At 48.9% G+C, this 13,730-nt stretch overlaps 1 protein-coding gene across 1 annotated transcript; it reads left to right on the top strand.

Moving 5' to 3' along the window:
* The first annotated feature begins 1,929 nt into the window (after nt 1–1,929).
* ZSCAN22 (zinc finger and SCAN domain containing 22) lies at nt 1,930–13,730 on the top strand. Its single transcript, XM_055552135.1, is given in 7 exon segments — nt 1,930–2,019; nt 5,173–5,685; nt 12,693–12,832; nt 12,834–13,064; nt 13,067–13,217; nt 13,220–13,675; nt 13,678–13,730. Coding segments are annotated over 6 exon segments (1,491 nt in total). The 5' UTR covers nt 1,930–2,019; nt 5,173–5,225.

Raw genomic sequence — 13,730 nt, forward strand, 5'->3', positions numbered from 1 at the left:
TCCCAGGAGTAAGTGTCTTTTAATTTCATGGCTGCAATCACCATCTGCAGTGATTTTGGAGCCCCCCAAAATAAAGTCTGACACCGTTTCCACTGTTTCCCCATGTATTTGCCATCAAGTAATGGGACCAGATGCCATGATCTTAGTTTTCTGAATGTTGAGCTTTAAGCCAACTTTTTCACTCTCCACTTTCACTGTCATCAAGAGGCTTTTTAGTTCCTCTTCACTTTCTGCCATAAGGGTGGTGTCATCTGCATATCTGAGGTTATTGATATTTCTCCCGGCAGTGTTGATTCCAGCTTGTGCTTCTTCCAGCCCAGCGTTTCTCAGGATGTACTCTGCATATAAGTGAAATAAGCAGGGTGACAATATACAGCCTTGACATACTCCTTTTCCTATTTGGAGCCAGTCTGTTGTTCCACGTCCAGTTCTAACTGTTGCTTCCTGACCTGCATATAGGTTTCTCAAGAGGCAGGTCAGGGGGTCTGGTATTCCCATCTCTTTCAGAATTTTCCACAGTTTCTTGTGATCCACACAGTCAAAGGCTTTGGCATAGTCAATAAGGCAGAAATAGATGTTTTTCTGGCACTCTTTCCTTTTTCCATGATCCAGCGGATGTTGGCAATGTGATCTCTGGTTCCTCTGCCTTTTCTAAAACCAGCTTAAACATCTGGAAGTTCATGGTTCACATATTGCTGAAGCCTGGCTTGGAGAATTTTGAGCATTACTTTGCTAGTGTGTGAGATGAGTGCAATTGTGCAGTAGTTTGAGCATTCTTTGGCATTGCCTTCCTTTGGGATTGGAATGAAAACTGACTTTTTCCAGTCCTGTGGCCACTGCTGAGTTTTCCAAATTTGCTGGCATATTGAGTGCAGCACTTTCACAGCATCATCTTTCAGGATTTGAAATAGTTCAACTGGAATTCCATCATCTCCACTAGGTTTGTTCGTAGTGACGCTTCCTAAGGACCACTTGACTTCACATTCCAGGATGTCTGGCTTTAGGTGAGTAATCACACCATCGTGATTATCTTGGTCGTAAAGACCTTTTTTGTACAGTTCTTCTGTGTATTCCTGCCACCTCTTCTTAATATCTTCTGCTTCTGTTAGGTCCATACTATTTCTGTCCTTTATCAAGCCCATCTTTGCATGAAATGTTCCCTTGGTGTCTGTAATTTTCTTGAAGCGATCTCTAGTCTCTCCCATTCTGTTGTTTTCCTCTATTTCTTTGCATTGATCGCTGAGGAAGGCTTTCTTATCTCTCCTTGCTATTCTTTGGAACTCTGCATTCAGATGCTTATATCTTTCCTTTTCTCCTTTGCTTTTCTCTTCTCTTCACATTTTTGAGGGGGCGATAAAAGTGGTGATCATTCCACAGGCTTGTAAAGAAACTAAAAACCATTGAATTGTACCCATGAAGAAGGAAATGGCAACCCATTCCAGTGTTCTTGCCTGGAGAATCCCAGGGATGGTGGAGCCTGGTGGGCTGCTCTCTATGAGGTCGCACAGAGTCGGACACGACAGAAGCGACTTAGCAGCAGCAGCAGCAGCAGAAGGATGAACCGAAGGGAGGTGAATTATAGCTCAAAAACCCGTTAAAACATTTCAAAGGGGAAATAAAACGGAAAGCGAACCAAGTTGACCACATGCACTACATACATGATACATACCCTCCGCCCTCTGTTCACACCCCGGCCCTCACACCAGTCATCTCCTCACCCACTCCTCACCTCCTCACACACACGTCTCATACCATGCACGCTTCCGCCTTCCGCACACCCTCGGGCCGGACCATATACACACCCCTACCCCAGCCCCACAAAGTCACGGCCGCTGTTCCCTCGGCTCACGAACCCAGTTGGACTACAACTCCCGACGTGACTCGGGCTGCTGGGGCGGGCGACGTAGCGCCTTCTGGGAATCGTAGTCCAGGAGCTGTGGTCTCGGCGGGAGCGCGCCAGCGCCTCACTGCAGCGCCTCCCCGTCGCCTCCCGGAGGCGTGCGCCCGCCGGCGGGTGAGGTGGGTCGGGTTGGGGTCCCACCCTGGTTGCGGCTGGAGGGGAGCTACTGGAGGCCCTGAAGTCGCGAACGCCTGCGGTGGCCTGAACGAGATGTAGGGGACCGGCACGCGCGAACGGGGAGCGAGGGGCCGACCCCGAGCCGCGCGTGGACCGACGGACGGAAAGACGCAGTGTGGAACTCACTGGTCAGGTGCGGGGCCAGCTGATTGCGATGAAGGCTGACTGACCAGTTGTTTGTGTCTGACTCGTCTTGACTCGAGTTTCTGACTGACAGACGAGGAGCATCCTATCAGCTGATCATATGGTCAGCTGATAGGATGTCTAACTGACCCGATCAAGTGTGCAACTGACCAAGAAGTTGTTTGAGATTTTGTCGTTGGGTTGTGTGCTGCTGTGAGTGAGAGGGTGTGTCTGTGACTGTATAAGTTTAGGCGTGACTGAGAGTGTGTATCTGACTGGCTGAAGCAGGTTGATTATGACTCACTGTGGGAATGATGGTGTGAAGGCCGTGTGTTTATTTGACTGACTGAGTGACTAGGAACCTTTGGGTCCCCGGGCGTATTTTGGGGTACGACTGAGGGACTCTGCCAGAGGTAGGGCATATGTATATACCTATGGGGTTGACTGGGATTTTGTCAGGGGGACTATGCCTGGATGATTTGCTTGGGAATTTACCAAGCAGGTGACAGACTTTGCACTTGGCCATGTCTGCAGCTGAAATTCTGCGACCTGAAGTCACCCAGCTGGGATGATGTCCTAGCACCTTCTATGGGTTTAAATCCAGCAGATGGCTATGGAGTCATCAGATTGTGCATCTATTGCGTGTCTGCCGTGTGCCAGGCCTGTTGTCAGGCCAGGTACTAATAAGTACTAATAATGTAATTACAAGAAGTGAAAGAACTGCTCCCCTAAGTTGGTTAAGCAGTTGTGGACAGAGGCTCTCAACCGTATGTGAGGTCAGAAAGTTGGAAGTGGATTGAGCATGCTCTGTATCCATGTATCTCATACTATCATCAGGGATTTTCCTAAAGTGGTTTCAGGCATACAAAAGGGAGGTTGGCCACTCTGCACACCAACCCCCGCCCCCCCCCCCCCCAGCAATGATTCCCTGTATCAGATTCCACCTTTCCTGTTCCCTCCATTTGCTCAGCACCTGTTACCTGTGCACTTTCTGTGGGCACTGCGTCCCCAGCATACCCAAACTCTCTGGGGAAACATGGTTCGAGCACAGAGCCCCGGGGCACACAAGGGACTACTTAGCCTGCTCCCAGGTGCTGGGCCAGCTCTTGGAGAAGACGAAGCTAAAGTGGGTCCTGGAGGACTAAGGGGGACTTTAGAACAAGAGATTAACAGGGACAGAGGAATTGAGAAATTGGGATAATGGAAAGGACGAGGTTACAAGAGAACCAAGTGAGATTTCCAGTGGAGTTAGGGGCTAAGCATAGCTTTGCCAGAAATCACAAGCTGCCACTGAAAAGTGTCAGGATTGAGGTCCTGTTTTATTAATGTCCAATTCTCCTTGTGCCCAAGGTCATTTCTTAAGTGCCAACAGTTGTTATCTGTCATTTTGAGTATTACATCCTAGCAGGTATAAAATGGTATCTCATTTTGGTGTTGATTTGTACTTTTCTGGTAGCTGATAATGTTGAGCTTCTTTTCATGTGCTTTTTTGGAGAAGGAACTGGCAACCCACTCCAGTACTCTTGCCTGGAAACTCCCATGGACGGGGGAGCCTGGTAGGCTGCAGTCCATGGGGTTCACTAAGAGTCGGACACGACTGAGTGACTTCACTTTCACTTTTCACTTTCATGCATTGGAGAAGGAAATGGCATCCCACTCCAGTGTTCTTACCTGGAGAATCCCAGGGATGGGGGAGCCTGGTGGGCTGCAGTCTATGGGGTCACACAGAGTCGGACATGACTGAAGTGACTTAGCAGCAGCAGCAGCAGCATGTGCTTTTTAGCCACTTGCATGTCTTTGGAGAAATGTCTGGTCAAATCACTTGCTCATTCTTTAATTTTGAACTATTTGTCTTTTTATTATGGAGTTGTTCTAGGTACAGGTCCCTAATCAGATATATGATGTGCAGATATTTTCTCCCATTCTGGGGTTGCCTATTCTTTTTCTTTTCTTTTTTTTTTTTTTTTTTTTTTTTTTGCCTTGCTGCATGGCTTGTAGGATCTTAGTTCCCCAACCAGGGATTGAACCCCTGCCTGGGCAGTGAAGGCTCCGAGTCCTGGACTGCCATGGAATTCCCCTTTTCACCTTCTTGATGTGCTTCAAATAGCAAAGGCTTTTAATTTTGATGAAGTCCAGTTTATCTGTTTTGTCTTTTGTCACTTACCTAACATGGCTTTCCATTATTTTTAAGTGTTTGTGGAGCATTGACCACAATTAACCATACACCAGATCACAAACCAAGTCTCAGCACATATCAAAGGATTAAAATTAACCAAAACACATTTTCTGAGCACACCAGAGTTAATCTGGAAATTGGTAATAAAAAGACAATTAGAAAACTCTGGATTGTTTGGAAATGAAGCAGCAGAGTTCTAAGCTGCCCATGGTTCAGGAAGAAACCACAAGAAAAAAATTAGAAAATATTTTTAACTAAATGATAATGAAGGTGCAAAACCAAACTTATGGGTATACAGCTAAATCTATGTTTATAGGGGAATTTATAGCCTGAAATACATATATTAGCAAAGAAAGGCTGAATGTTAGTTATCTAAGTATTAATCTCAGAAGCTACAAAATAATTAGCAAATAAAGTAAGGGGATGCTCCTGTGGCTCCCTGGGGACTGGGGTGTGTGTGAGGTAGGAGACGGACCCTCCGTATGTGAAAGGAGCGTATGCCTTAAGCAGACTGTCTGAGGGGTCAGGCTGCATGAGTTTGCAGCTCAGCAACAGCCTTCCCTTTCACTGTCTGGGAAACTTTGGCTAAATCTTTCTCTTCTGTCTGTTTTCATACCTATAATATGGAAATAAAGCTTCCACCTCCTGAGTTTGTTGTGAGTTTTCAACAAATTATTCTCTGCAAGCATTTAGAAAAGTTCTCAGCACCCAGTGGGCATTGTCCTGAATATTTTGATCATCTGTGTTGAGGCAGGACCCAGGGTCATGGGATGACCAAGTTTTGATCTTCCTGCAGACCCAGTTCCAAGGCTCCAGCCATCCTGTGTCTCACTGAAGGTCTGCTGCCCAATGGCCATGCCCAAGAGCTGCCTGAGCCCAGTGCCCTGGGAACAGAATGGCTTTCTCCGGGTGAAGATGGAGGAGGAGGAGGCCAGCCTCTCCCAGGTCCAGGAATCTAGCTTTGGCCGCACCGTCCACCCTGAGGCTGCACGCCTGCACTTCTGGCACTTCTGCTTTGAGGAGGCGTCCAGCCCTCGCGAGGCGCTGGCCCGGCTCCAGGAGCTCTGCCGCCAGTGGCTGCAGCCCGAGGTGCACTCCAAGGAGCAGATGCTGGAGCTGCTGGCGCTGGAGCAGTTCCTGGGCGCGCTGCCCCCCAAGATTCAGTCTTGGCTGGGTGCTCAGTTCCCCAGGAGTGGCAAGGAGGCCACTGTGCCGGTGGAGGATCTGACTCGGGCAGTGGACAAGAGAGCTAAGGGGGGGCGACTGGCTCGCAGTGCACTGTGGGCAAAGCCTGGGCTGGAATGTACAGGTGTAGATTTGGACTTGGGGTCACTCACCAAAACCCTCACACGCTTCAGTAAGCAGTTCTGTTTTGGTTGCCAGTGACCAAAAGCCAAGCTCCAACTGACAGAAGCCAAGGAGGGAGGTTTCATGGTTGTGTATGAGGAGCTCAGGTGACATCCTCAGGACTCTTGTTCTCCTTTCTCGGTTGAGTTTTCCTATGTTAGCTTCATTCTTAAGTAGCTTCTTAAGCTACCTAAGACATAGTTGGTCCAGCAGTCTCATGCTTGTATCTTATCCATGTGGAAACCCCATAGGTACAAGTGAACCATCCCCAAGCTGAGCCTCACTGAACTGATTGGGGTCTTGTGCTTGTGTTTGGCTGGCCAAAGCCCCAGGGACTGATGTAAGCAAGGGAATTCCCCAGAGAAGGACCAGGAGGCTGCTGCCAGATGAGGGGGCAGAAATGCCATGTGTCCAGATGCTCTGCCTTGGAGCGCTCCCTGTGCTGACCTCTGGGGTCAAGACAGACCTGCCCCAGGTCAGAGGAGGGGCTCCGTTGCTCAGAGATCCACTCAGATGTTGCAGCCCAGGGAGGTCTCATGGGACGCCAGGAGGACCCAGTCCTGAGACAGTCCAGGGCAGGGAGTGAAGGCTGTGTCCCAGAAGCGCCTGGCCCCTCTTGATGGTAGCATTTGGTGGGGTGGGCATGCCAGGAACCGGGGTGGGGGCCGTGGACAGGGAGAGCATGGAATTTGAGCTCAGAGAATCCTCGAGTCTTGGTACATCCAACCCCTGCTCTGCCACCTCCTGGCTGTGTGAAGCCACATCCTCCTGTAGGGTCAGGAGAGTCTTCAGAGAAACTGCAAAATGGCTCTGAAACAGTAGAAAAGAACCATAGTCCAGGCAGAGGGATGGTGGGAGGCAGAGACCCTGTGGTACGACATGGACTGTTGCATTCTAGGAAGAGCAGGTGGTGCAGTGTTTCTGGAATAGAAGGAAAAAAGGGTAAGGCTGGAGGGGTTGGGGGAATTAGTGGAACACCAGTGGGCCTTTAAGCCAACTTTTTTCACTCTCCACTTTCACTGTCATCAAGAGGCTTTTTAGTTCCTCTTCACTTTCTGCCATAAGGGTGGTGTCATCTGCATATCTGAGGTTATTGATATTTCTCCCGGCAGTGTTGATTCCAGCTTGTGCTTCTTCCAGCCCAGCGTTTCTCATGATGTACTCTGCATATAAGTGAAATAAGCAGGGTGACAATATACAGCCTTGACATACTCCTTTTCCTATTTGGAACCAGTCTGTTGTTCCACGTCCAGTTCTAACTGTTGCTTCCTGACCTGCATATAGGTTTCTCAAGAGGCAGGTCAGGGGGTCTGGTATTCCCATCTCTTTCAGAATTTTCCACAGTTTCTTGTGATCCACACAGTCAAAGGCTTTGGCATAGTCAATAAAGCAGAAATAGATGTTTTCTGGCACTCTCTTGCTTTTTCCGTGATCCAGCAGACGTTGGCAATGTGATCTCTGGTTCCTCTGCCTTTTCTAAAACCAGCTTGAACATCTGGAAGTTCACGGTTCACATATTGCTGAAGCCTGGCTTGGAGAATTTTGAGCATTACTTTGCTAGTGTGTGAGATGAGTGCAATTCTGCAGTAGTTTGAGCATTCTTTGGCATTGCCTTTCTTTGGTACTGGAATGAAAACTGACCTTTTCCAGTCCTGTGGCCACTGCTGAATTTTCCAAATTTGTTGACATATTGAGTACAACAGTTTCACAGCATCATCTTTCAGGATTTGAAATAGCTCAACTGGAATTCCATCACCTCCACTAGCTTTGTTCGTAGTGATGCTTCCTAAGGCCCACTTGACTTCACATTCCAGGATGTCTGGCTTTAGGTGAGTGATCACACCATCGTGATTATCTTGGTCGTGAAGATCTTTTTTGTACAGTTCTTCTGTGTATTCTTGCCACGTCTTCTTAATATCTTCTGCTTCTGTTAGGTCCATACCATTTCTGTCCTTTATCAAGCCCATCTTTGCATGAAATGTTCCCTTGCTATCTCTAATTTTCTCAAAGAGATCTCTAGTCTTTCCCATTCTACTCTTTCCTCTGTTTCTTTGCATTGATCGCTGAGGAAGGCTCTCTTATCTCTCCTTGCTATTCTTTGGAACTCTGCATTCAGATGTTTATATATTTCCTTTTCTCCTTTGCTTTTTGCTTCTCTTCTTTTAACAGCTATTTGTAAGGCCTCCTCAGACAGCCACTTTGCTTTTTTGCATTTCTTTCCCATGGGAATGGTCTTGATCCCTGTCTCCTGTACAATGTCACAAACCTCCATCCATAGTTCATCAGGCACTCTATCAGATCTAGTCCCTTAAATCTATTTCTCACTTCCACTGTATAATAATAAGGAATTTGATTTAGGTCATACCTGAATGGTCTAGTGGTTTTCCCTTCTTTCTTCAATTTCAGTCTGAATTTGGCAATAAGGAGTTCATGATCTGAGCCACAGTCAGCTCCTGGTTTTGTTTTTGTTGACTCTAAAGAGCTTCTCCATCTTTGGCTGCAAAGATTATAATCAATCTGATTTCGGTGTTGACCATCTGGTGATGTCCATGTATAGAGTCTTCTCTTGTGTTGATGAAAGTGAAAGTGGAGAGTGAAAAAGTTGGCTTAAAGTTCAACATTCAGAAAACGAAGATCATGGTATCTGGTCCCATCACTTCATGGGAAATAGATGGGGAAACAGTGGAAACAGTGTCAGACTTTATTTTTGGGGGCTCCAAAATCACTGCAGATGGTGACTGCAGCCATGAAATTAAAAGACGCTTACTCCTTGGAAGAAAAGTTATGACCAACCTAGATAGCATATTGAAAAGCAGAGACTTTACTTTGCCAACAAAGGTCCGTCTAGTCAAGGCTATGGTTTTTCCAGTGGTCATGTATGGATGTGAGAGTTGGACTGTGAAGAAAGCTGAGTGCCGAAGAATTGCTGCTTTTGAACTGTGGTGTTCAAAGGGACTCTTGAGAGTCCCTTGGCCTGTAAGGAGATCCAGCCAGTCCATTCTGAAGGAGATCAGCCCTGGGATTTCTTTGGAAGGAATGATGCTAAAGCTGAACTTCCAGTACTTTGGCCACCTCATGTGAAGCGTTGACTCATTGGAAAAGACTCTGATGCTGGGAGGGATTGGGGGCAGGAGGAGAAGGGGACGACAGAGGATGAGATGGCTGGATGGCATCACTGACTCGATGGACGTGAGTCTGAGTGAACTCCAGGAATTGGTGATGGACAGGGAGGCCTGACATGCTGAGTTTCATGGGGTCACAAAGAGTCGGACACGACTGAATGACTGATCTGAACTGAACTGAGTGGGCTTAGGGATTTCCCAGGTGGCACTAGTGGTAAAGAACTCACCTGCCAAAGCAGGAAAAATGAGAGGCAGGGTTCTATCCCTGGGTTGGTAAGATGCCCTGGAGGACGGCATGGCTAGCTGCTCCAGTGTTCTTGCTTGGAATAATCCCATGGACGGAGGGGCCTGGTGGGCTACAGTCCATAGGGCTGCAAAAAAGTTGTACAGGGCTGAAGCGACTTAGCACGCACGCACAGTCAGCTTAGAGGGGGTGACGATTCTAGAGCTGAAATCCCGACTTGGCCACTAGCTAGCTGTGTGATCTTGTAAAAGTTACTCAACCTCTCTGTGTTAATCATGTGGTCCTGTACCAGTTACTCAAGACCTCCCCTCAGTTGGGCATACATTTCCTTGCCCGGAACACAGTGGTCAAAGTGCCTCTTTCTGAGAGCAGAATGAAGCTTACACGAGGCAATGGAAGTTACCCACTTGTTGGGGGCCAGCGTGAGGTACTCCGCCCGTGGCAAAGGTCATGAGGAAGGAGGCTTGACATACGCAAAGGCAGGATCGAGCCTCAGGAGTCCCCCTGGAAATTCTCGAGCATCTACCCCCATAACCAGAGCCTGCCTACTTTACTACTTTGTGCTCTCACCTACACCTCTGACTTTACGGGGGGCTGTCCCCCACCACCTCTTTCGGAGAAGGAGTTAACTTAGAGCTCCAGTTAATAATAATTCCTGAGCGTGATAGGAGTGTTTCAACCTACAAACTCCTCTGAAGGTTCTCTAGTCTGCCTGACAGGCTTGTCCGGCCACATGTGATTGCTCACAGCCTCCCAACCATGAGAGGCACGAGATGCTTTAAACCTTCTAAAAACAGGTTCCTTAGAGAAGTTAGAAAACCATTAGTATAAGTATAGTGGGCTGATTAGAAATTGTATTGGTGAAGGGTTTTTCATTTGTTGAGCCAATGTTTGTTGCTAAGTCTCCACATCCCCTGCCCTTACACACATTAATGAATATATAGAAGAAATAAGTATTAACCTTTGATATTAATCACGTTAGACCTTAGGCTAAGTAAATTCTTTCCTTAATTAAAACTCACTACACCCTCACCCTATAGGAATGTAACTGGTACCTTCGGAAGGTGGAGTCTTTTTTAAGAATAATCACCCCTGGAGAAATAAGTGTCCTGGTTGACTGACCGCTGTCACAAGGAGAGGGTCATAAATTGTCAGCAGGCCCCCTGGCCAGAAGATGATGTAACACCCCTAAGACCTCTGTATACATTTGTATGAAGCCCCTGACTTTGATAAAAGTCAGGACTGCTGACCCCGCATGACTTTTGCATAACATCTCAGTGTATAAAAGTAGACCATGGAAAATAAAGAATTGGGATCAGTTTCTTGAAATACTGGTCTCCCCATGTCTCTCTCTCTCTCTCTCAAACTCTGGCTGAGTCTCCATCTGGAGCGTGGAACCCACCACGCTTACTAATTATGCCTGGGCTTCTAATATTCGACCGGGGAGGCCTCAGTGTCTCCTCTCCTTTGGGAGAACAGAAGGATGCCTGCGACCTACGTAAGTGGTGCAAACTTCTTGTCTTGAAGTTTTATTGGTCTCCCACACAAACCAAGCTACTCAGCCTCTTTTGTCCACTGAATTTTCCTACTGAGCTATCCTCATTCTATTACTCTTTATATCTCTAATTAATATCTAATTGAAGCTATTGTATCCTGATCCTCGCCAACACCGTCCCCGCTTCGAACTCCCTGGATCAGCCGGGGTAGTTGGAGCCTAGCATAGAACAAGAACCTGATGATGGCCGGCAGCCCTGAGAGGCAAGCAGTATAGTATCCCATCTTCCAGATGAGGAAACTGAGGCCCAAATGAGGGCAAGACTGCCCAACCGTTGGAGCTGGTCAGCGGCAGAGCTAGAGCACTACTGTGGACCTAACCGACAGTTATTCCAGCCACCCCCTTCCTGGAATATGTCCAGCAAACAATGCCCAGTCAAGCATCCTCGGACCGTACACACCCGTCAAGAGCAGGTCAGTTCAGGCACGCTCCTACCCCATTCACAGGCCAGCTTGCAGCTGCCCCTTAGGTGTGCACTGCCTTCCCAGCAGATTATGAAGAGTGGGCCTTGGGTTCCAAGGTGGCTCGGGGAGGTCAGGTGGGCATCACCCACCACCCACAGCCCCAGGTATCTGCCTGGGCTTCAAGGGCAAGTCTCCTGCAGCCTGGATTGATTCCCTCATCCAACCAGTCTTTACTGAGCCTCTGCAGACTCGTCCAGGTCCAAGCAGCAGGGAATGAGGGGGTGGGATGGAGCTCGAGCCAGCCCCGGAAGCATGTCCTCAGGCGTCTGGCTCTCTCAGATCAGTTCAGCCCCAGGGATTTCCTTCTGATATTTGAGACAAAATCAGGAGCCTTAAAGAATGGAGGGTTTGAGAGGGAGGTAGTGAGTGAGGGGTGACTAGAAACCTGTAACACAGGGTTTTTAATATATTGGTTTACAATGCTGTGTTAATTTCTGCTGTTTAGCAAAATGATTCAGTTATACACACATATATATTCTTTTTCATATTCTTTTCCATTATGTCTTATTCAAGGACATTGAATATAGTCCCTGTGCTATACAGTAGGACCTTGTTGTTTATCCATCCTATATATACTAGTTTGCATCTGCAACCCCAAACTCAATCCATCCCTACCCCTCCGCCCCCGTGGCCACCACAAGTCTGTTCTCTATGTCTGTGGTCTGTGAGTCTGTTTCTATTTCGTAGGTAAGTTCATTTTTGTCTTTTTTTTTTTTTTTTTTTGGCTGCAACATGTGCCATGCAGGATCTCAGTTCCCTGGCCAGGGATTGAACCCACGCCCCCTGCAGTGGAACCAGGGAGTCTTAACCCCTGGACCACCAGGGAAGTCCCTGTGCAATATTTTAGATTCAACATATAAGTGATATCATGTGATACTTATTTTGCTCTTTTTGACTTACTTCACTTCGTATGATAATCTCTAGTCCCATCCATGTTGTTCCACATGGTTTTATTTCATTCTTTTCATGGCTGAGTAATATTCCATTGTGTATATATACCACATCTTTATCCATTCATCTGCCAGTGGACATTTAGGTTGCTTCCATGTCTTGGCTGTTGTAAATACAATATGAACAGGGGTGCCTTTTCAAATTAGAGTTTTGTCTGGTCATATGCCTAGGAGTGGGATTGCTGGGTCATATGGCAACACTATTTTTAGTGTTCTGAGGAAATGTCATACTGTTCTCCATAGTGACCAAGTCAATTTATATTCCCACTACACACCCTCTCCAACATTTATTGTTTGTAGACTTTTTTGATAATGGCCATTCTGAGCAGCATGAAGTGGTATCTCACTTCTGATTTGCATTTCTCTCGTAATTAGCGATGATGCGCACCCTTCCATGTGCCCATTGGCCGTCTGTGTGTGTGATGCAGGTAGTTGATGGTGTTGGAGGACACCATCCAAGACACCAAGTGAGAAACTTTTCTTTGGAGAGAGGACCACATGTCAGGAGTGGCCCACACCTTGCCTTTCAGGGTGAGGCCAGGGTGAGGCAGAGTTGGGGAGGCCTGGTATGAGAAAAGCGGTGACTCTGTGGTTTGAACTGTTGCAGGCTTGGCGCTTGGATCTGAGCTCACAGACATCAGCTGTAAGCAGAGTGGTTCGGAGGAGTTGGAGCCCTGGGACAGGGCCGCGGAAATTCTGGGAGGAGGGACTCCCTCGGGAGCCGCCTTTGGTGATGACTGTGAATCCCAGGGCGGCCCAGAGAGGCAGGCCAGACTCAGAGGAAACCTGGGCCCAGTCTGTCTCCCACCAGATGGATTTCAGGAAAACTTCAGGGCCTCACAAGGACGCTCCCCCAGCCCAGCCCAGCTGTGAAGCTGGTGCCTTGGGGGATAGCCCCCACGTGCGGCCAGACCTCACCTCCTGAGAGAAGACTCCTTCTGAGGAAAGATGGGATCCACCGGATGGTTGTGGGACAGAGCCTCCAGGCACGTGCTCGGGGAGGAACCGCCCCCCTCCACGTGTGGAGAGTGGGGGAAGACCCTCCGGAGCCCCTCGGAGGCCCACCAGAAGAGCCAGGCCCGCAAGACGCCCTACACCTGCAGCGAGTGTGGGAAAGCCTTCGGCCGGAGCGCGCACCTGGCGCAGCACCGGGTGATGCACAGGGGGCCAAGCCCCACGCATGCATGGAGTGTGGCAAAGCCTTCGGCCGGCTCACCCACCTGAGCCAGCACCGGAGGGTGCACACCGGTGAGAAGGCTTACGCCTGCGGAGAGTGTGGCAAGGCCTTCCGCCGCAGCACCCACCTCAGCCAGCACCGGCGGACGCACACGGGCAAGCGGCCCTACACGTGCGACGCGTGTGACAAGGCCTTCAGCCAGAGCACGCATCTGACCCAGCACCAGCGCATGCACACCGGCGAGAAGCCCTATGAGTGCGGCGCCTGAGGCCGCGCCTTCAGCAACTGCTCGGCGCTGGTGCGGCACCTGCGGGTGCACTCCGGGGAGAAGCCCTACCAGTGCCGGGAGTGCCCCAAGGCCTTCGCGCAGAGCTCCTCCATCCTGGAGCACCAGCGCGTGCACACAGGCGAGAAGCCCTACCGGTGCGACGACTGCGGGAAAGCAGCTCAGCCCTCATGGTTCACCTGCGCCTCCACGTCAGCGTCCTCCAGTGA

Source organism: Bubalus kerabau, chromosome 17 (assembly GCF_029407905.1).
Source record: "Bubalus kerabau isolate K-KA32 ecotype Philippines breed swamp buffalo chromosome 17, PCC_UOA_SB_1v2, whole genome shotgun sequence".
Taxonomy (NCBI): Eukaryota; Metazoa; Chordata; class Mammalia; order Artiodactyla; family Bovidae; genus Bubalus; species Bubalus kerabau.